The 22,951-nt window shown below is 40.4% G+C and overlaps 1 protein-coding gene across 1 annotated transcript in view; it reads left to right on the top strand.

Moving 5' to 3' along the window:
• Nucleotides 1-22,951, top strand: part of SLC9A9 (solute carrier family 9 member A9) — a 258,776-nt gene that overhangs the window by 204,910 nt on the left and 30,915 nt on the right. The window contains exon 14 of the mRNA XM_081862475.1: nucleotides 373-452. Within this exon, the coding sequence (XP_081718601.1) occupies nucleotides 373-452 (80 nt within the window). The remainder of the gene's footprint in view (nucleotides 1-372; nucleotides 453-22,951) is intronic.

Here is a 22,951-nt window from a genome sequence, read left to right as displayed (position 1 = left end):
TTCAATTCCATGGTGCGGGGGGAGGTGGGATATACGTATACTTTGTAACTAACAGTACGATCCTAACAATGTCTACTCAGAAGTAAGTCCTATTGAATTCAGTGGGTCTTACTCCCAGGTAAGGGAGGTCAGGATTGCAACCTAAGTGGTAGCTGGTCTCTTAATGGTAAGCAATTTTAGTTGATTTAAAAAAAAAAAATCATCTGTTTCTGAGCCCTTCTTAATAGTTAATCTGCTTAGTTTAAGATATAAATGGTGAACTGAAATGTGTTTAAAATGGCTTACATTTTTAATTTAGCTTAGCTGCTGCTTATAAAACATCTGCAGGTGTTTTTTTAAAAAAAACTTTTTTTCAAAAATATATTATTGCAGGCTGCAAATAACCTGGAAAGAAACACAACCAAAGCAGAAAGCGCTTGGCTCTTCAGAATATGGTATGGTTTTGACCACAAGTATCCTTTTATCATGCTAGTACTAATAATTTACGGAAAATAATTTCATTAAAGGTGAAAATAATTTAGATAAATTTAGCAAGGCAACTGGAATTTCCTTTAATTTTTAAGTAGAGTGTGAAATTGAATCATATTGTTGCTGCTGGGGGAAAATAGCGGCAGGGAGTTCAAGATAAGTCCTGAGATTTTAAATCATTTCTAGAGACTAAGATTGAACAATTCTCAGTACACCTTACCTCAATAAAGGCATATTTGGTTTGTATAACAAATTATGACTCCATTGTCTCCCGTGACAGACAGGTGCCAACAATAATTCTGAAACTCTTGGAAATAAAAAAGTTATTTATTTACTTGTGGCACTTACTATCCTGCTTTTTAAATTTTTACCTATACAAGTCCACAAGGTGACTTTCTGGGGTGGGGAGGGGACAGGACCTGAATAACAGGAATAACAAGTTGTATCCATTTGGTATCCCATGGCCTTCCATCAGTGGAATAATGATTGAACACCCATCATTCCTGACCAGTGGTCATCTTGACTATGGCTGATGGGACAACATTTGGAAGGCTCCATGTTGTCTACTCCCTTCAAATCCAATATATCCTCAACAGATTTTTTTTCTTTTTTCAGGCAGCTCTAACTTTTATTGCTTCCCACAGTAGATAATTACTTTTCCCTTTGAAAATCCGTTATTGAAGTCATGATATGGAAAGATACTCATATGAAAACTGTGAGTAAATAAGATTTCAGATATAGTGTTCTACCATTTTTTTTTCCGGGCGCAGCTAAAAATTCAATTTGCACTGCAGTATAAAAGGAAAAGGTGTTTAAAAATTAATGCCAAGTGGCATCAGAGCAGGCTTTAGAAACATGCTGATGCCATTTCTTCTTCAGAAAGAAAAGTCTGTGACTATGGATATCTTAAAGGTTATAAGCAATATACTCTGCACCAATAGATGCAGGAAAAGAGGGGGAAATGAGGGTTAGAAAGTGAGGCTCAAACTATACGTTGGGTGGAATTATTTACTTCTATCCACTTTTTAAATATTGCCTGAGTCAATGTGAAGGAAGGTTGGCCATGGAGGCAGCTTAAGGCTCTCTCTTCCAACTCCAAATCACTCTAAGTTTCATTTTTGTTTGGTGAGGAAAAACATACAGAACACTGTACTTTCCACTCTCAGCAGAAAATACACAGTATCCCACCATCTTCTTTCTCCCCCCCCCCCCGCCGCCCCCCGGGCAGATGAAAAGACAGCTTAGTGAGATGGCTTTTGAGATATTAAAGGGAAAGGGTTACTGAAATATACTCAAGAGTCGAGAGTGGATTTCATGCTCTTTATTCAGCTCATAGTGGTGAGGAGGAATGGAAGTTCCCCCACAATATCTGCTTTATATACATTATTTACACAATGGACTCCACGTGATTGGCTAATTCCGGGATTCTCCTGTAGGCCAATCAGGTTGTGGATTCACTTCCACCTGGAGCTGGATTGGGTGGCTCCTGCGGACCAATCATACAGCTGTATTGTTCTAGGACCAATCAGACTGCTGCATTCTGAATCCTATTGTTCTAGGACCAATCAGACTGCTGCATTTTGGATCCTATTCAATTCAGTACATAACAGTTACAAAGTGTTTCCCAATCTGCTCATTCTCCATCCTGACTTGCAGCCCAACTGAACTAGTACTAGTTAAATCAGACAAGCACCTGCAATTCTGATATTTCATCGGCTGCTGAAAACGTTTCCTCCCTCCCGCCCCGGGTATTTCTAAGGAATTGATTTAATTCAGTGATGGTCATTTGTTCTGTACCGTATGATTTTCTCATTTAATGGTGTTTGAAGGATTTTATCGTACATAGCATTATTATCTTACGAGCTGGTGGTTAATCAATATTCTTATAATTAAATAAAATACTACATTTTGTGAGGGAAGGAGACAAGGCAGCAGGGTGTGCCTGTGAAACAGGAAACAGGGAGAAGAGGAAAAGTGTTAGATGTATAGGAAGAGTTAAGAGCAGTGAGCAAGTTCATACTTTAGGCAAATGTCAAATGAAGTAAAAATTTGGAAGAGGAATGGATGAGAGTTGGAGAAGGGGCAGTTGAATCTCTAATATAAATGCTTAATTGATTGTTCCTGAGGGGGTTCTGGCTTCTTCCAACAATGTTTAACATGGGCAGAAGGAAGTCACATGCCTGGATTAAGCTGCAAACCTGGGTAATGCATTTTTGACAGGCCCTTTTGTCGACCAGTTGATTTGTGGTGTTCCGTGCTTCAAACAAAAGTCATTTATGTTTGAAAAGAATTTGGAAATGACTTTTGAAATGAAAGCAATTCTACATTTTAAGAAGTTATTTCTCCTTTCTGTCATAAACAATAATCTTTCTCTGGCATTCTCACTTACCGCAACCGCTGCCCTGCAATTATCGTACAAATGTATTTTCATTTTAAAGTAGCATTTTTACATATTATTCCTGCCAGCAGCTATATGCTCAAACCTCTGAAGAAATGAACAGTTCAAGCTGCTCTGGCTAGGTCTGACAAATCTAAGCATTTTCACATGCTGAATCGCTCTCTCTGAAAGATGTTCTAATTCCTTAGAGACAGACCAATTATCTCAATGAGATAGTTCTGCAATCTGTTTGTCCTTCCCTTTGCAAGATCAGCTACAGAATTCAAAATCATCAAGCAATGTATTGATCATGCATCACTAAGAGCATATTGAGTTGGTCAAACAATGTAGTCAGTAAGATTGCTCATGCTCAGGGTCTGATGGATCTCCATATTTAGGTTTGGAAAGTGTTCATCTACCCACCTACAGGCCAGATTGATTATGACTTTGGGTGGTTATTCCTTCCTTGGCAGCATAAAGCTTGCCTCTCTTTCACAAGACATAGTGAACTATTTCCCCAGTAAGTACCGTTCTTCGTTGCTTATGTTTTACTGTGGTTTGTATTGGGCAGAAGCAAGTTCTCACTGAGCAGTAAGCCTAGCCTTGTACCACTTTGTGCTGTTTTCTGTATGGAGAATGTATTCAGTCCTGTGAACCCCCTTTTGAAAACTGAGGAGCTACTGCCCAGAAATGGACTTTCTACTTCACTGAAAACTGGACCTCAGTTGTTCTATAAAGAGACAGAGAGAGCATGGTCCTTTATTGGATGGGAAAGGGAAGGTGATGGACAAATTATCTCTCTGCAGACTCAGACAATGGTAAGAGTTTATAGGACATCTCCCAGTGGGCAGAGCTTCAGTCATTCAATTTCCAATGTTCAGGCACAAGGGTGGTTGCTTACGTAGCCAAAACGCCAACACCCACGCACAAGAAGAAGGTATCAACAGGTTTGTAGGAACCCTGAGACTTGCAGAAGGTAAAAACCCAAAAAAACAACTCTTAAAAGATTAAAGAACCACTACCACCCCAGAAAAAAAAACAGTGCAATGAGTGCTGAATATACTCAGCAGCCACAGGTTGCAGACTTACTTACTGTTGTAGGGGGGTGGAAAACTGGGTGGGAGGATAAATGGGATAGACTATCATACAGGAGAGCACGGCTAGCTGGAACACTAAACAGGAGCACTCCACACAACATTTTATTGAAGGTCCCACTCATACCATATATACCTTGCTATGAGGATATGGGAATTAATCCAAGGAGCCCAGCTGCCCCAGGAACCTTCATCTCAACCAGAGAGCCACTGGATCCTAAACCTCCACATCCCAATAGAACTTGCTATCAGATTGCTCCCATTCTTATCTTGGTTTGTTTGTTTTTTTCCAGCCTGCCATATGTCACTGCTTTTGTAGTATAAGAAAACAGCCAACTCTCATGAAAGTCGGGAGGAAATGCTAAATATTCTACCATTAATTTGTCTAATCTGAGGTGTTTTTCACATTTTAGGTAGCATCTTTCACTGGGCTTCAAATGGGATTTCATACATTAAACACATGAGGGAGTGTAGCATCACTGAGCATAGCCACAGACAAATACAGCTCCCAAGAACATCTTCCTGACTGACTGTGTTTGAGGGATAGGCATCTCCCTGTCACATTTGATGTGCTGTTTACCATGCAGAACTCCAGTGGAAGACTGATAGAGCCCAGTAGCTATCTTATGAAGATGCTGCCACTGAGATAGAAATGTGAAGGGAGAGGACAGGGCTTTATGAGAAGAGTACAGAAGATGGTGCAAGGAAGGGAAGGGTCATGTTGTAGCAGAAACCACATCCAATAGAGAAGAGGTAGGTGGCATGACTTCTTGGTCTTTGAATGGGGGAGGAAGCATAAGCACTGTCTGCAGAAGGTATGTCTTGCACTGTAGCTTGCAGGAGAGAAAAAAATCCCCTACTTTGCTCACCAAAAGCAAAGCTCTTGCATTGCAGTGGAGGAAGAGCTGACAATCAAAGGGAATTTCTTCTTATGATCTTGAGCTGAATCTGCCCTTTATCACAGGCTGTCACTGTCATCCTATGGACAACTACTTTGAAAGAGACAGAAGATGGTTTATCAACAATTCAGGAGTGGGAAATGATGGCTCCTCTAATTTCAGTCTCAGCAGCTTTGAAGTAAGATCCACTTTAAAACCACTTTACAGACTTTGCAACTGATAGTAATATTATTCTACCTTGAATGGAAAAATAGCCTCATGGGGACTAGGACATGCATGCAGGTACAGACCAATGTAACAGCAATAACACAAATGTTGAACAAAGGCAAATGAAATGCGACTAAGCCACATGAAGTGCACATTTGTAAGACTGGAGAAAGAAATGAAATGGGCAGAATTATGAGACATCAAGGACATCAAGAAGCTGTCTAAGCATAATTTTGCTCAATTTGCTGCAAGGCCATGACGACAAAGAAACAGGGTCATGCAATGGCACATGCTCCAGCCTTCAGAATAGCCTGGCTTTAAACTCCCATTGCCACAGATGCTTCAATTTTGGGTTGGAAAGTGAGGGGAATGGCACTATTTAAGAGAGCACTTTTTATTCAGGGCTACCAGTTGCTGCTCTATAAAATATATTCTGGAAAACCCATTTAAATCCAGTGTGCATTAGCTGAACGTCTGTCCCCAGAAAACTGATGGAAAGTATTGTTAAAGTTGAAATAACCAAGTATATAGAAGAACAAGCCTCTCAGTGGAGCCGAGCCAGCATGGCTTCTGCAAGGGCAAGTCCTGTCTCATGAACCTAGATTTCTTTGAGGGTCTCAACAAGCATATAGATAGAAATCATCTGGTTGACATAGTGCATTTGGACTTTCAAAAAGCTTTCAGCAAAATACCTCATCAAAGACTCCTGAGTAATCTTAGCGGTCGAGGAATAAGAGGAGAGGTCCTTTTGTGGAACAGAAATTGGTTAAGTTGCAGGAAGCAAAGAGCAGGAATAAATGAATGGAGAAGGGTAGAAAGTTGAGTGCCCCAACAATTGGTATTGGGACCTGTGCTTTTTAACTCATAAACAATCAATAGTTAGGAGTGAGCCATGAGGTGGCCATGTTTGCTGATGGTACTAAATTGTTCACAGTCGTTGCAACAAAAAGAGCTCCCCAGGAACCACTTCAAACTAAGTGAATGGATAGTAAAGTGGCAAATGAAATTCAGTGTAAACAAGTGTAAAGTGATGCATGTTTGGGGCAAAAATAAATAAATCTTAATTTCACGTATATGCTCTTGGGCTCCAGGAACAAGACGTCGGAGTAGCAGAAGATAGTTTGATGGAGATGTCAACCCAGCTGTGAAACAGGCTGGGATCTTGAAAGGAAAGGGAGAAGAGGAAGGTTGCCACAGTGTGGAGAGGTGAAAGAAGAGCAGTTCCCAGTGGCCTTACTCAGCTGAAATCTCAAGCATCCCCTTCATTGCCTCAGTGTCAAGGTTCGGTTTACGGGCGGTTGAAGTCCTGGCAGAGGATGTCGGGACCAGGGCCAAGATGGCGGGGTGGGAGGAACAGGAGTCCGGAAGCAAAGAGTCAGGAAGCCAAGGGTCCGAGAGCCGCGAGTCAAGAAGCCAAGGGTCAGGAAACCAGGAGTCAAGGGTCTGAGGCTCAAGAAGCAAGGAGTCAAGAAGCCAAGGGTCTGAGCATCAGGAAACAAGGAGTCAAGAAGCCCAAGGCAGGAAGCGTGTTGCTGTGGCAAAGAGTCAAAGGGAAATGCTGACCTTATATCCCTTCCCGGCTCTTGTCAACAGGTGCTGTGAGTTACCAATAGGCCTCCCCTGTGTGGCTGCGGCTTGCCTCTTCAGAACAAACTTAGGAAAGCCCCAGTCCTGTGAAGCCCTACCAGTCACAGGGCCTGGCTCCTGCAGGCACTCCTGACACTCAGCAAAGAGGAAACAACCTGTACCCATCCATCCTAACTGCATCCAATCAGCCAGTAGCATTACCCCACTGAATTCACATTCCTTTTTAATTGCAGGACTCTGATGCCACAGCAACACCACTTTCCTGCCCACAGACATCTGGCTAGAGTCCTGGAGGGGAGGATTGCCAGTGATTCCTTGGGTTACTCAGAAAGTCTGGGACATGGGTCAGTTCCCCGCTTGGGGTGGTGGTATAGCAGGGCCTGCTTACTGGCATTCCTACATACCAAGTGTTTAGACTGGCTGGAATGTGTCCTTGAACTGTGAAAATGCCAATTAATTGCCTGAATAAAGGAGAGAGAGAGAGAGAGAGAGAGAGAGAGAGAGAGAGAGAGAGAACACACCTCTGGTTTTTGTATGTCTGGAATATAACCCACTCTTCCAAATTAAAAGCCACATCTATTTAACTCTGGCTCTACCTACTACTTGAGGAAATGCAAGCCTTGAACTGAAAAAGGCTCCCCACCCTGATCTATAGAAAAGTGGGGATGACAATAGGAAGAGAGAAATCACTGGAACGCTACAGGGTGAAATACCTAAGAAGAAGGAAAAGTAATTTTAAAAGTCAACATTCAAATTTAATTGCAAGGAAATCTTTCAGCTAGGCTAGTGGGATAAATTGTGTTAAAATCTTCCAAGGGAAACAAGGATTTATGCATTTAAATGTAGATTTTATACAGCAGTAGACAATTACTTGAGCTGATCAAGTCTGGCGTAATCTAATAGGATTCTTCTTCCTCTAATGTCTTCCCTTTTAAGACTATATGAAATAGCATCAAAATTAAGCTCTTCCTAAAGCGAATGTTGTCTAAGGGAAGGCTTTTGCTTTGCTCATCACAGAGGCACCACAGTGACATTTCATGATCTTTCTCCTTTAAAGATTTCATAGCACTATGCGTGCTTCAGCCTTTGAAGTAATAAATAAAGGTTCACATGGAAAAAACTTTATAGGATTCTAAATAAATTCTACACTCCAAGCAAAGAATAGGCAATGAAGGCACAGCGCAGGTGGGAAAGGACAACCAAGCCTTCATTATTACTTCCTGACAATATGAACTATGTTACGATGGATACACTTTCACACAATTTATTTTTCTGGCCCTGCGGAAAAGTTACATCAAGATTTACCAAAAATACAGTCACAAACTTCTCTTTTCTTGAGCAGAATAATATTACAGCACTGTTGTTGTTGTTGTTGTTGTTGTTGTTGTTGTTGTTGTTGAAGAAGAAGAAGAAGAAGAAGAAGAAGAAGAAGAAGAAGAAGAAGAATTTATTTATACCCCGCCCATCTGGCTGGGTTTCCCCAGCAATGCAGGAGTGCAGGAGTGCCTTTTAGCAGCTACGGCTGGTACATCAACTACAGCCCTTCTCAGGCAGGGATAGTCTGGCCATGATGAGTCAGGCATTGGTAATGTCAAGGCTCGATTACTGCAATGTGCTTTATGTGGAGCTACTCTTGGGCTTCAGAGGCTGCAACTGGTGCAAAATGCTGTAGCTGATGGGGCAGACAGTTGATGGAGGCAGATTATCACTAGAATGTATCTCTGGTCTTCAAAAACTTGGACTGGCTGTTCATGAGCTACTAGACCAGGTTCAAGGTTTTTGTATTAATTTACATGGGCCTTAACAACTTAGGTCAAGCATCACCTAATCCATGCAGTATCCCTGCCCAGTTATGGAGGTCTTCAAAGGAGTCATTGTTAACACCTCCCCATGGCTTGTAACCACCATGAGCCATGCGTTCAGTATTGTGGGCCTTAATTTACTGAACTCCCTTGCAGTTGAGGTCAGACAAATGCCCTCCTTACTGAACTTCCAGCACCTACTAGAAGACTTTCTTTTATTCCAGCAGGCATTTTAATTGTAGTCTGATTTTATAGTTCTTACCATTTTTTTTACCTTTTACCTACATTATATTTTATGTACAACAGTTAGAGATAATTATAGTTAAGCGGTATATAAATTGTTTAAATAATAATATGTTTCCCTAATAATTATATTTCATATAAATTATACTGCATCATTAAGTAATTCCGTTGATTCAAATAGTCTTTCTTCTTCTTCTTTGGCGATCACTCGTAGCCAAGTAAGATTGTCTTCCTAAACAGGGTTTTAGCAGTGAGTCCATAAGAGACTGTGGAGGCCAATTCTGAATCCACACGTCATTCCACAGTGGGGACATAGGTTTCCTTGCAGGAGTTGATCACGGTGAGGGTTTGCCAAACATGCCTTAGCACATTTCTCCATTTTGTCCTGAGTTCGAGCGTCTTCAAAGCCCATGACACCTTTGGTAAAGGTTGTTCTCCAATTGGAGCGCTCACAGGCCAGCGTTTCCCAATTGTTGGTGTTAATACTACATTTTTAAAGATTTGCCTTGAGAGAGTCTTTAAATCTCTTTTGTTGACCACCAACATTATGCTTTCCATTTTTAAGTTTGGAATAGAGTAGTTGCTTTGGAAGACGATAATCTGGCATCTGAACAACATGACCAGTTCAACAAAGTTGATGTTGAAGAATCATTGCTTCGGCACTGGTGATCTTTGCTTGTAATTCCATTGATTTAAATAATATGCACAACTTAATCTATGCAAGTTGATTTGGATGTGTGTATAGGATTGCTGCTTTTGTTACGATTGATTGATTGATTGATTGATTGATTGATTGAGTCTTTTTTAATGTGTTTCCTACTAGCTGTGGCCTTCTTTAAATGTGCTATTTAGCTATTTTGTTTAAATCTTAATTAAAGCTGTACAGAGCAAGCAAAGACATATCCACTCAGCTATCTTGTAACCCTGTTAAGGTATGTGCCAAACCTCTGCAATCCCATCAGTTTCTCCTAAATATCTCCTTCCTTACTCCAATTTCCAAAGACAGTTTCTGCTTCCGCACAGTGAATAGCCCCCAAAAAGATGGCAAAATTATCCACATACCTTGGAAAAAATAATCTGTATTCTAAGGAACAAATGATTGAATCATCATTTGTTATTTCTTTGCCACTTTTCTATGAAATTATGCCTGAACTAGCTACACACACACACACACACACACACACGTAACATTTATAAATAGATAAAATCATTATTTATAATAATATTTATAAATTATAATATTGAAAACAAAACATATCAATAAATAAATATGAAAATGTCTATACATTTGTATAAAACAATACAAATAAACCAAACTAACTGAACAGCTTCAAACTAAATGGGAGAGAAAATAATGCCTAGTACTAAGAAGTAGTATACAAAACTCCCACATGCTCTAGGTGATGAATGAATTATGTCTTATAAATTATAATAATTATGCAGTGCATATGAAATGGCTCTGAGTACAAATGAAAATAAATACACTTAAGGTCTTGGGAGAAGGTCTAAGTCCAATTAAGGCATCCATTTAACAACATAGTTTATTGCTTTCCAAAAGAAGGATTTTTTTACATCAAAAGCTTGCTTGCTTTGTTTTGTTTCTCCATCGACTATAGTGGTATAATGCTGTTGTATTTACAAAGAAGCAAGAAGCGTAGACTTGAATTAGTCCACTCAAGCATGAAATTATGGTTTGTTGGCTGACAATACTTAACAGCACCCAAGAGAGTTAAATATGATATAACAGTATTGAAAGCTCAGAACACCAGCTTAATAAACCATGCTTCAGAATTTTCTTTCAGGTATCTTATTATTTCACTAACAACACTGAATATGCAAAACTTTGCCTATTGTTGTGTCTGAAGTATTTTAAATAGCTTCTTTCTTTACCTGCTTATCTTAAACTGTTTCCTTTATACGTCATTTTCTCATAATGCTCAGAACACTTTGCTTTTCTAGTGCCACTCCTATTGGTTGAAAAGAAACAATTTTCATACAACGCTGCTAATTAAAAGCCTACCTAGGCAGGAAATTGCTAACACTTCCTAATAAGGACCTCATTATTTGTTACAGATAGGTAGCCGTGTTGGTCTGCCATAGTCAAAACAAAACAAATTCCTTCCAGTAGCACCTTAAAGACCAACTAAGTCAGTTCTTGGTATGAGCTTTCGTGTGCATGCACACTTCTTCAGATACCCTTCCAGTAGCACCTTAAAGACCAACTAAGTCAGTTCTTGGTATGAGCTTTCGTGTGCATGCACACTTCTTCAGATACCTGAAGGTATCTGAAGGTATCTGAAGAAGTGTGCATGCACACGAAAGCTCATACCAAGAACTGACTTAGTTGGTCTTTAAGGTGCTACTGGAAGGAATTTGTTTTGTTCTCATTATTTGTGTAAATTACAGCAGAATTCCCCTAGAAGCCACATGCGAAAGGAACCTAGGCTTATTGAGAATAACTGAGAATGTCAAAGGACAACAATGATTTGCCTCTCAGTCTGACACTTTAGGCCATTTCCAGACAGTCACTATTTTCAGGTGTGATTCAATCACATACCTGCAAATCAAGGTTGCACAATTAATGTTGATTTCCTGCTCTTTCAGAACAAACCCGCTTCCCCACTCCCGTCAAATAAAGTGAACTCTTTGTTTTGTGTTTATTTTTTAAAAATACTGTAGCAACTTAAAGAAAGGAACAAGAAAATGAAGAATGAAGAAAGAAAAGTAAACGGGGAACAAAACCCAACCAAAAAACCCAATCAGCTCATGTTAAGGATGCAAAAGACATCAGTATAGCCATTTTAAATTTTAAATACTAGCCGATGTAAGCCATCTGGATGTCAAAATAGATACCCATGTGAATCTGACATTTATAGGAAATATGTTCAAATGTAGCAAGGGCAGTGAGGTCATCATAGTTTTGATGAGTTAAATGCAAAGTCATCCATTGTTATGTCCATTGCAGCCTTGCCTGTCAAATAATAAATGTATAAACAGGCACCACATTGTGAATTTTATCAAATTTATGATAGCTTCGTAGACGACGCTACCCCATCCTGAGGGTGCCGCTGTCATTTAACTTGTTTCGCCTCTTTCCAATTTCCATGGCAGCTCTTAATTAAATAAAGTATTAGAGAAGCTGTTCTGGCCTATACAGTGTGTGGGCAGCACTTAGTGTTGTACCTTCCTGAAAGAGGAAAACTAATCTGTATAAATGAGTTTAAAGTATATATTATTTATGCAGCAGAACAGAGAGCTACTCGGAGCCTTTTGGTCTTTCATGCAAATATGAAAAAAAATGAACACGTGCTGGGAATAACAAAAGTGTTCCCTAAATTATTTTTCTAAGTGTTGTCAAGGTGCAAGCTGATCTTTCAAAAAATATAATATTACCCTTTTGGATAATTAGATTGCTGGATTTTTTCCTCCTCTGCTCTTCAGTATTCTAACACAAATAGACAGTGGATGGACAGTACATGTATTTTATGCACAAATGGCCTCTCAAAAATTTCCAGAAAAAAATGTCCATGAGTGGTTTTTCTTGCAACCACTGTTTTGTTTTTTTTACATTGAGGGTCACAAATGTCTTCAAAGCACCAGTTTCTATTATTTCTCAGAGAAAACTGGTGAATCTCTCACTCAGGGCAAACTCATGTCATGAGTGCAAGCTCATGGCTCCTCTCATCACTTCAATTCTTTTTCACTTGCCCCTACTTTTGCTGTCGTGTGTCCCATGTAGTCTCTCTCCTGAGCCATCAGCCATGGCTTTATGTCTCAGCCAATCAGGCGTAGCCCCCCTGTTGGTGCTACCTTCACACTTCTGGGCTGCCAGGTTCTCCTTTGCAGTGGCAGTAGCACAGTTCTCCCCCCTTCCCTAAGGGTTTTTGTTTTTTGCTGCTGCTGTAAGTGTTGGTAGCAACAACTCCTTTGGCAACGCAGCCACCATTTTGCATCTTCCTACTATGCCCCTCTTGGGCTCCATGATTACTGTAGATGGTGACAGCAGTCACAAAATTAAAAGACGCCTGCTTCTTGGGAGAAAAGCGATGACAAACCTAGACAGTATCTTAAAAAGCAGAGACATCATCTTGCTGACAAAGGTCCGTATAGTTAAAATTATGGTTTTCCCAGTAGTGATGTATGGAAGTGAGAGCTGGACCATAAAGAAGGCTGATCACCAAAGAATTGATGCTTTTGAATTGTGGTGCTGGAGGAGACTCTTGAGAGTCCCATGGACTGCAAGAAGATCAAACCTATGTATTCTGAAGGAAATCAGCCCTGAGTACGCATTGGAAGGACAGATCCTGAAGCTGAGGCTCCAATACTTTGGCCACCTCATGAGAAGAGAAGAGAAGAGAAGAGAAGAGAAGAGAAGAGAAGACTCGCTGGAAAAGTCCTTGATGTTGGGAAAGATTGAGGGAACAAGGAGAAGGGGATGACAGAGGACGAGATGGTTGGACAGTGTTCTTGAAGCTATTAACATGAGTTTGACCAAACTGCAGGAGGCAATGCTCTGGTCCATAGGGTCACAAAGAGTCAGACACAACTAAACGACTAAACAACAACAACAACTATGCCCCCCACAGACCTAATATTGTTGCAGGCTATTGTGAGGTGAAGGAAATGGTGGCCACTGCAGAATAATGGAGAGAATTCTGATAAGCGGACTTCTTGTTTAAGGTCTGTGTGTGAAAAAAGAAAAATATCAGAAACATTCTCTTTTGAGAAAGTTCAGTTCAGCTCTGTTCAGCTCAGTGCAGAGAATTGCAAATGGATAAATCTTTTGTTTGTTGCTTAGTTTCTGTGTAAATCATAGATCCATAGAATCTTAGAGTTGGAAGGGACCCAAGCATCATCTAGTCCAACCCCCTTCAATGCAGGAATCTCAGCTACAGCATCCATGACAGATGGTCATCCAACCTCTGCTTAAAAACCTCCAAGGAAGGAGAGTCCACCACCTCTCATGGGAGTCTGTTCCACTGCTGAACAGCTCTTACTGTCAGAAAATTTTTCCTAATGTTTAGTCGGAATCTCCTTGCTTGTAATTTGAAGCCATTGCTTCAAGTCCTACATTCCACAGTGGCTATTATTCCATTTCTGTGTTCATTGCCCTTAATGAAAGAATCGGAAAGCAACCGCTTTTGCTACCCTTTATTAATCTTGCTAGTCAACAGAACCACACAAGAAAGCATTTTGGCTTAGCCTTTGTTCCAGCCATTGCTTGCCCTTCCAAGCCAGTTCAGTGTAATTGTTTGTATTATATCAAGGGAAGAGCAAACCAAAGACTTGGTGAGTAATAGACTGTACCATGTTTAGTTTTTCTAAGCACTTTACAGTGGTACCTCGCAAGACGAAAAACGCACAAGACGAAAGAGGTTTCCGTTTTTTGAGTCGTTCCCTATGGGCTTGCTTCGCAAGACGAAACGTCTTGTGAGTTCTTGCGAGTTTGTTTCCTTTTTCTTAAAGCTGCTAAGCCACTAATAGCCGCTAAGCCGCTAATAGCCGTGCTTTTCAAGACGAAAAAAACGCAAGACGAAGAGACTCGCGGAACGGATTAATTTCGTCTTGCGAGGCACCACTGTATTTCCCAGAAGATTTTGAAAGGCTGTGAGGGATTTTTGAATGGGCACTCATAACTCCAGAAAGCAGGTCGTATCAGGGAAGAGGGATGAACTTGGTGTTTTTATAAGCTACAGGAGAGTTCAGGCAGAAGGTAAAAGAGAAAGCCTGGAGTTTGTTGGTGTCTTCAAACTACCTACTAGAATAGGCATAAATATAATGGCTTATTGGAAGGATTTTATGGCTTAGTATGGGGGGGGACGACGTGATTTAGAGTAAGAATTGGACTGACTGTTCGAAGCTAGAAGTGCAGTGCATTGAATCAGCTACCAAAGAAGATTGTGGACTCTCTTTGAGACTAGCTTAGTGCATGTCAGGTTTATTGAATGCTGTCTCTTGGCAGGGAGTTGAATTATATGAAACATGGGTTCATTTGGGATTCAGTAGCTGTTGGATGAATCACAAGAGTGCCCTGTTTCCAAATTTCCCAGCAACTGTGAGTGACTAGATAATCAGGTGTGCAAATGGTCACCAAAAGTTTTTCTCAAATTGGCTGAATATGTCAGAAAGTAAAGGATGTGGTTTTCAGGATCCATCTTTCGTTTGAAACGGTGCTTTATTCCAGAACAGTGATAGTTAAAAACTTGGAGATTACAGAAGAAATTTACATCAGTTTAATACCCAGGCAGGCACATATTTGTGGATCGTAAATATGGTGGAAGTAACTCAGACTGGACACAAGTGTTAGGAGAAATCAGGCAACAATCCAACCCTGTTTTAGAATTCCTGCGCCATGGGTGTCAGCCAGTGTGTTGAATCCTGGCATGGTGCAAGCCAAGGATTTGGAATCCCACTGGGCATCCAGGGGGAGAGATGCCAGGCAGGCAGGCAGGCACCATATCCCAGTCTAGGGCATGTTTTGATCCAATCTTCCCCTTATAGGGGGCATATGCTATGCTGGTCCTGCCCAAGGCCATTTCTGCCTGAGGTTGTGACAACATTTTGAGATCACCTAACATTTTAAAAAACATGTCACTGAGAGAAAATGGAACCTCAAGGGCCACTTGAGGTTGGGAGGGCAGGAATCCTTTCCACCCTGTCAACCAGCAACCCAAGTAGCCCAGCGAGGCTCTAACACCGAGGGTGGGTAACTTGTAGGGCAAAATGGCCCTGGACCCTCATGGCAAAGACCTTTTGAAGGCCTCAGCACCTGCCATCCATAATATCTCATGGGAGCACCGCTGGGAGATGAAGCCCTGCCTCCACACCACCAGGCAGTCACCCCACGCAGAGGCACATGCAGAGCAAGACATATAACAAGCAAGGAACAAAGTGAATTTAACTGGAGACAAACCTGATTGAGAGAAGCAGGGACAGTTCAGCCTTTCTTGCAATACATTCATGTTAAGGGTTTTTGAGTAACATCCTGCAGTTCCATTGGTCTCTTTTAGTTCACTTGTTATCCAACTCAGAAGCATGTTTTGTAGCATTTCCGTTTTACAGTAGCAGCTTCTTCATCAGTGATGCAGAATAGTGTCTCTGTGTCACAAACAGTTAAGCTTTAAAAATTCCTTGTGGCTTCTCCATGGAAATTTGCATTTGCTAGAGAGTATGAACTATTTTTGGGCTGTGCATAAATGGAATACCTAATATAGAATTACATTATAATGAAATATGCAATAATGCAAGGGCTCATAAAGTGCTTTTCATGTACTGCAGGCATCTAAAAGCTTTAAACGCATAAAACATTATGCTGGACAAATGACTGTATATTGGGCCTATTTAATTAAAAATCTTAGGCTATTATATTGTGTTAAGAGGTTGGTTGGTCTTTTCTCTAAGCAACTGGACACCCTTGAAGATATCACCCAACTTAGCTTGAGGGATCCTGAGATGTAGGAGTGGGTTTAAACACAGTCAGACATGCCTTTTGAATCAAGATGGTAGACCAAACTATTCCAAAGTGTACCGATTTGGATGGCCCAGAAGATATTGCCACCCAATGTGGTGTAATGGTTCCAAGTTGCACCAATTTGTATACCTCTGAAAATATTATACTTAATTTGGTGTGACAGTTCCACTGGTGGGGCCTGGACTGACTCCAGCTACAAAAGCTGAGGCTGCTAAACAGACTATTGGGCTGGAGTATTGCTTGATGGGTTTTATTGTGGGGTGTTGTTGCTGTTGGGTTTTTTTTGTCTTTAGTTTAGATTTTTTTGTGGTTTATGTAGAAATGGTTCAGTTTCGTTTTGGTTTTTTTGATGTTTAATTTATTTGTGACTACTTTTGTTATGTTATGGTTATGTGGTTTGTCACATTGTAAGCCATCTTCAGCATGGTTTGGACTGTGAAAAGGCAGCATACAAATAAAATTATGTATATATGTATGTATCACATGCAAAAAAGGGGGGCTATTAATTACAGCATTGTGCATGTCCATCAGAAAGGAAAATACAGTGAATAGGTTGGCAGGCTGTATGCTGCTATTTCTGACCAACATGTTAGAAAGGGCAAGCAATGGCCAGAGGAGAATTGTTGTCAGTGACATTCTGTGAATAATATATTGTGCATTGACCATCTATGCAGAATATTGGTTTCAGGCTGCTACTGCTATGGAGTTGATCTGTGATGAGGGCACCAATCTGTGATGGTGAAGGCACCCATTTCAACATTTTACATGAGTGTTCCTTAACTATTACTTTGATTGCCCCAAATAATCTGAGTACCTCCCTATATCATACCTTCCAACATGACGTGACCCAAATCTGGGGCACCATCTTCTGGGTTCAGAATCCTGCATGTGACCCACATGAGATTGCAGACCCTTGAAAAGTGCTTTTTGTGGCAAGACCTCAGCCTGAAATTGCACAAGAGCAAGGCACCCAAAATGGCCACCATACCCTTGTGGGGATGGGTGGAATGGGATGTCCCATTTTTTTCCAGCACAGTTGATGGGTATGCTCTTATAAGATCTTATTGTGCAGGTTGCAGTGTTGTTGCATTGAAGCAATGCCACCAACACAGCAAAAAAAAGTTGGATAGACTCTATCTGATTTCTGACCTAACTAGTAAATGGTGGTTCATGTAGAGCAGAAGGGGGGGGGAGAGATCTCATCGCTATTGCTGCCTCTCTTTCTGTGACATATGATAACTGATTTGTCTCCATTGCATTGGAAACAATGGAAATGCTCTGGTGTTCTTGTCACCATTCTGAAACATATCACAAAGTATTGTTCCCACCACCATCACCCTTCTCTCTTTAATAACACTATGATTTAGTATGGTTAGAGAAGTGGTGTCCAAACTTTTTTCAAAGAGGACCAGATTTGATGAAGTGAAGGGGGGGTGACCAAAGGGCCAACCAAAGTTGTTGACCTTTTACCCCAAAGTTGTTGAGCTTTTTGAAGGATTGAACTGCCACAGGGGCCGGGTTAAACTGACCAGCGGGCCTCCAAAATGGACTTTGGACATGCCTGGTTTAGAGTAATCTGGTCAGTATCCTTACATCCAGCTCCTGCATCTCCAAGACACCCTGCCTGTGAAAATTCTAGAAGAAAGGACAAAACACAATAGTGCTGTGAGAATGGATGAGGCAGAATGGATGAGGCAGATCACATATCACACCAGGGAGTGTCTAGAGGAAGACAAGGGAAGTTAATGATGATGCTTTAAGAGGGACCCTGATGAGTTTCAATATACCCTTAAGAAAAGCACACTCGTTAAAATTGATAGATCCACACAGATTGATTGAAGTAAAAGAAAGAACGAAAGAAATCCTGTCAAAGCACATGCGGGTCTAATGTACGATCATGTTATGTTGGTCCATATTTCAGTCGTGCTGTGCCATTTTATTATTATAAATAGTCCAATATTTGTGTTTGGTTAATTATTCAGAAGCAAAATTGCTTTCCACAGTAACACAGGGGTGACTTTAGTAAAAGTGGCAGAGTCGGGTTCAGCTTCATAGAAGAGCTACACAACAAAAAGAATTCTGGCCCATTGTAAATGCCAAAATAGCCTCCCATTCATTTTTAAGAGCATTCTTTGAAATAAGAGCCTTGCAGCTTGAAAGTTCACTGAAAAGTAAATTCCATTTGAATTAAATGTAAGTAGCCTTGCCTTTTCCGCATTTGATGTGACCAGGGGTTGACATCGATTTAACTATTATGCCATCAGAGAAAATTTTCAAACAATTGCAAAACCTCCAGATGTTAACACAAATGACATATTTGTGTTGTGTTTGCAGAATAAATGTTTTAAAGGAAAATGCACTGAGGGGAGGGTGGGAAATCAGCTAGACGGTTTGAAAGGCACCCAAGCATCCATCCTCATAGCAAGTCAGATAGCTGATAACTACTGCTGAGGCAGTATCTTCCAAGCGTGATTAAAGCTAATAAATTGATAAAGATTTCTCTGTAGACGTAGGCATTTTGCCTACATGCCTTGCTGCACCAGATACTCCTGCTGAATTGCAAATGCATTGGTGGATCACACCACTTGGGCCAGGCAGGTGCTTACTATAAACTGTTTCTTAAATTATGAGGCATGGCTCTTGCTCAGAAGTCTCAAAAGAGCCACAAGACTGCCAAAGAGGTCAACATAAAATTGCCTGGCACCTGTGCCCTACGTGAATGGAGTCAGCCTTTTCACTGGCAGAGCTCATACAGCATGCTTTACCACTAGGATCACTGCACAGATCCTCATTGCTTCTCTGTGGAGTCACCTGTAAGAAGCCCCATTTCCCTTTCCTGAAGGACCCGCTCAAGAGCTCAGGCCAAGAGTAAGTACATACCACAGAGACAGGTCAGCTGATGGCAAAATGAGAGGCCAGATGGGCTGGAAGTAGGACAAAGTAGAAGGCTGGCTGGAGACCTAAAGGTGTAGAAGGAGGACATCTGCTCAGTAGGTAGCTTCACCCAGCAAATCTGCAAGTTTTTTATATCCCTTAATGACACCAAATTGGCCCTCTGGCATCACCTGAATTCCCAAACAAAGAGGATCACGGCTTCTTGTGGTCTCCTCCAAGCTGGAATGGTCTATCATTTCCTCTCTAGTTAGCAACCATGATGGCATAGGGATCTGGTGTCTCAACAGGGCTCCTGATTTAAGCCCTGCACCAGAGTGTCTTGGAGTCTCCCATTGTGCTGGGCCATCTTGGCACAAGTCAAGCTGGTGTTCTCAAGGATGTCGCAGCTAAAGCATTGTAAGTTCCCTTTGGATCCAGCTATTTCTGTACAGATCCCTGGCCTTTCCTGGGGATGTAAGAAGGTACCGTTTTCCATTCTGCACTGTATTCATTGCACGCAGCGCTATTTCCATTCCACTGCAGTTCATTTTCCATTTTTTTTAAAAAAAAAACCTATGTTATTTGTCTGTTCTGCTGAAATTAGGTAACTAATGTAATTTACATAATGAATTACATCTGTTACATTGTCATTACATCATTCCACCCCATTCATTTCAATGCAAAGGACATACAATGAACATGTAGGGAAGTCATCAATTACATATTGTTTGCAGATTGAAAGCAACAGCTACCACTTCTGTTGCAGACATAGGACAAATAAGTGAGCATCAGTCATTTCACTCCTCTTTCTGTTGCTGTTGAAATTCTGTGACATCCCTAGCCTTTTCACTCATATCTGGGCAGATCTAAATCCTCTGGGGCCCTACCCTGCTGCAGTTGTGCTACTGTTTGACTATCCCCTGTTCTTCCTATTTTTAACAGAATGTTGAGCATGAATAAATGGTGTACCAGACTCTTTTACATATCGCTAAGCAGAGAGCAAGGTGGAGCAAAAATGGTGAGGGCCAAAAGCAGAGGATCATTGGTAGAAAGCTAATGAGGAATACGCAAAAGAAGTCAGCAAAGAACTACAAAGGACTATTGTGTGATGAGAAAATAGTATAGGAGGAAAAAAGAAGGCAGTGGGAGGGAGGAACACTCCATATTTTGATGTAGAAAGTGGATAACTAGCAGGACTCATGCTTCAGCTGCAGCTGAACATTTTTTATCTGGTTGGCTGGTCTTCCACTGTATATCCTACCACATACTTTGAAAAGGCCTCAGGGCAGCACAGCACTACAACTTAAGCCAATTTATTGGATCAGACTGTTGGAGTAATATATACTGCAGTAGTAATATGCACTCAATTTTGCAACCATTCCATCGGAGAGTTATAAATCTCTTGTAATAATATCGGGATGAAAATGTTTCTCCCTCGGTCGTCTCCTTTCATATGGGCTTGTTAAATTGTATGCAGTAAGATAAGGCTCCAAATTAAGTCATTTGAATTTCTCCCCCCCCCCTTTTACTTACAAAATGCTTTTTATTCAAATGTAATCCTGAGCTCAGTGTTAGCCTAGGCAAGTAGTTTTTCTATCTTTAATTTCTGCAGCATTGGAGAGGATTTTCAATAAAATTCATATGAGAAACTCAAAATTAAATCTGCAGGCTGTCACCATTAAAAAAAAACAACCTACCCCTCAGTCTTCTCCACCAAAGGATATTGTATTTTCTTAAGATGGCACCGCCTTTAACTAACATGGAAAGTAAAAAAAAAAAAAATGTGTGAGAGAAGGCTCTTATCTATTGAGAGAACAAAGCCTGAATTAAAATATGCAATTTGTGCTTTTCACAAGCTCCAGGAATCCATCCAGTTAAAATATATATTTACTTTCTGGGCTGTAGTAATCCAGAGTAAATAAATCCCTCAACCAAAAATGAAGTACCCCTGTGCCATTAATAATATGTCCTGTTGTTAATTTGTTTGAAACTGAAGTACCTGTACACTCATTACACATGGTGATAAGGATCAGGAAAAGCAGGAGATGGTACTGGTTTTTCCCCACCCCTGAAATTTGCATTTCATGCCAATAGACTCTCCAGTATTTTATACATGTCTTTTACTGAACTTTTCATGAGACGCTGTTCCACCCATCTATGCCACGTCTATGAGGTCTTGTCATATTCCTCACTTACATTTGCAACTAACATGGCTGTTTATTGCTTGTGGTGTCAGGCTGTGTGTTTCAGTCATTAGAGATGACAAATTGAAAAACCTGCGTGAATCCTGTGGCGCCTGTCTTCTCAATGCACAGAAGAGCACCTGTTGATGTTTCTGGAAATGTCCCTGCTAACGATACAAATATTCCCTTTTCTCCAACTGATAAAATATGATCTATATTTTATTCAACGTGATTGAAAGCTCCAACGGCCCATAAATACTCACTTTCCTTTTGAAGTGGGGTTGGGAGTCTCACAGTGATGAATGGGGTACAGAGATGAGCCACAGACACAGCTTATGGGATTTCTTCTTCCTAGTCACTCTGTACTAGCTAGTCAGCATGATCTGGAGGTTTGCATTACATTTTGTCACCTTCAAGCTGCTTCTCAGGCACTGATCTCAATATTATTATGATAGAAGTAATTAAGGTTCGAGATGACATTTTTTCAAAGGTAATTGCTTCTGAATACTGTATTTGTATGTTAGTTCCCCTCTGAATAATTTATTTCATTTATTCATGTGGTTATTAAAATTTATTTATCTTTCTCACTAGGCAAGTGTATAATAATGATAAAAAATAACCCCAAAGACAAAATTACTGACATCACTTAGTCTAGCAGCCATTTAATAACAACACCTTAGCAGGACTCTCCTTTTCCCTTCCCCAGTCCCAGATTATTATTATCATTATTTGTAAAACTAACTAGATCTGGTTGGCCACTATGGGAAACAGGATGATTGGACACCATGGGCTTATATAATCCAGAAATGTTTTCTTAAGTTATTAACAGTGAGCATGTAGGGGCAGGAATCAGGATGGACGTGCTTAACTCTTTCATCATAGCACATTTTTTTCCCAAACAGAAGTTTTAGCCTCCCAACACTTCTTCTATTGTTCTTCTTTAAATATTGGAGTTGTATTATACATATTTGCATGTAATGTGTAGCTTGCCCCCAGACTCTGCCTCCCCCCGGGCTCTCTCTACAGATGATGATAGATAGATGATGATAGATAGATAGATAGATAGATAGACAGACAAACAGATAGATAGATGATAGATAGATAGATAGATAGATAGATAGATAGATAGATGATAGATAGATAATAGATAGAAAGATGATAGATGATAGATAGATTAGATAGATGATAGATAGATAGATAGATAGATAGATAGATAGATGATAGATAGATAGATAGATAGATAGATAGATAGATAGATAGATAATAGATAGATAGATAGATAGATAGATAGATAGATAGATAGAGATAGATAGATAGAGATATAGATAGATAGATATTATTATAATTCTTTGGCGATCACTCATCACCGAGTAAGATTGTAAACCACCTTGAAATATTTTGTTCCTGTTGGAAACAATCCAAATTTATCCAAGGTTTGTGCTTGGTTTTCGTATGAGTTTTGTGTGTATGTGTGTTGTAATAGTGCAAAAGTCATCCACAGCATTGACAGGAAGCATCGTCACATTGTCATCATTATAGTGATCCTCGTTATGAGTGTCTTGTAGCTCACCGCGTTTGCCTTTGCTAGAAGGAGACACTGCAAAATTACACATTGTGAAATAATTATATAATGTTGGCATTCTGTCTGGTGACAAAGCAAGAGACCCACAGAGCAAAGCAACAGACTGCGCTGGTAGCTGGGTTCTCATCACAGCAATACAACTAGTAGTTGCATTCATCAGCATA

Source organism: Podarcis erhardii (genome assembly GCF_964252035.2).
Source record: "Podarcis erhardii genome assembly, chromosome: 5".
NCBI classification, from domain to species: Eukaryota; Metazoa; Chordata; class Lepidosauria; order Squamata; family Lacertidae; genus Podarcis; species Podarcis erhardii.
This window is presented reverse-complemented; position numbering and strand designations above follow the sequence as displayed.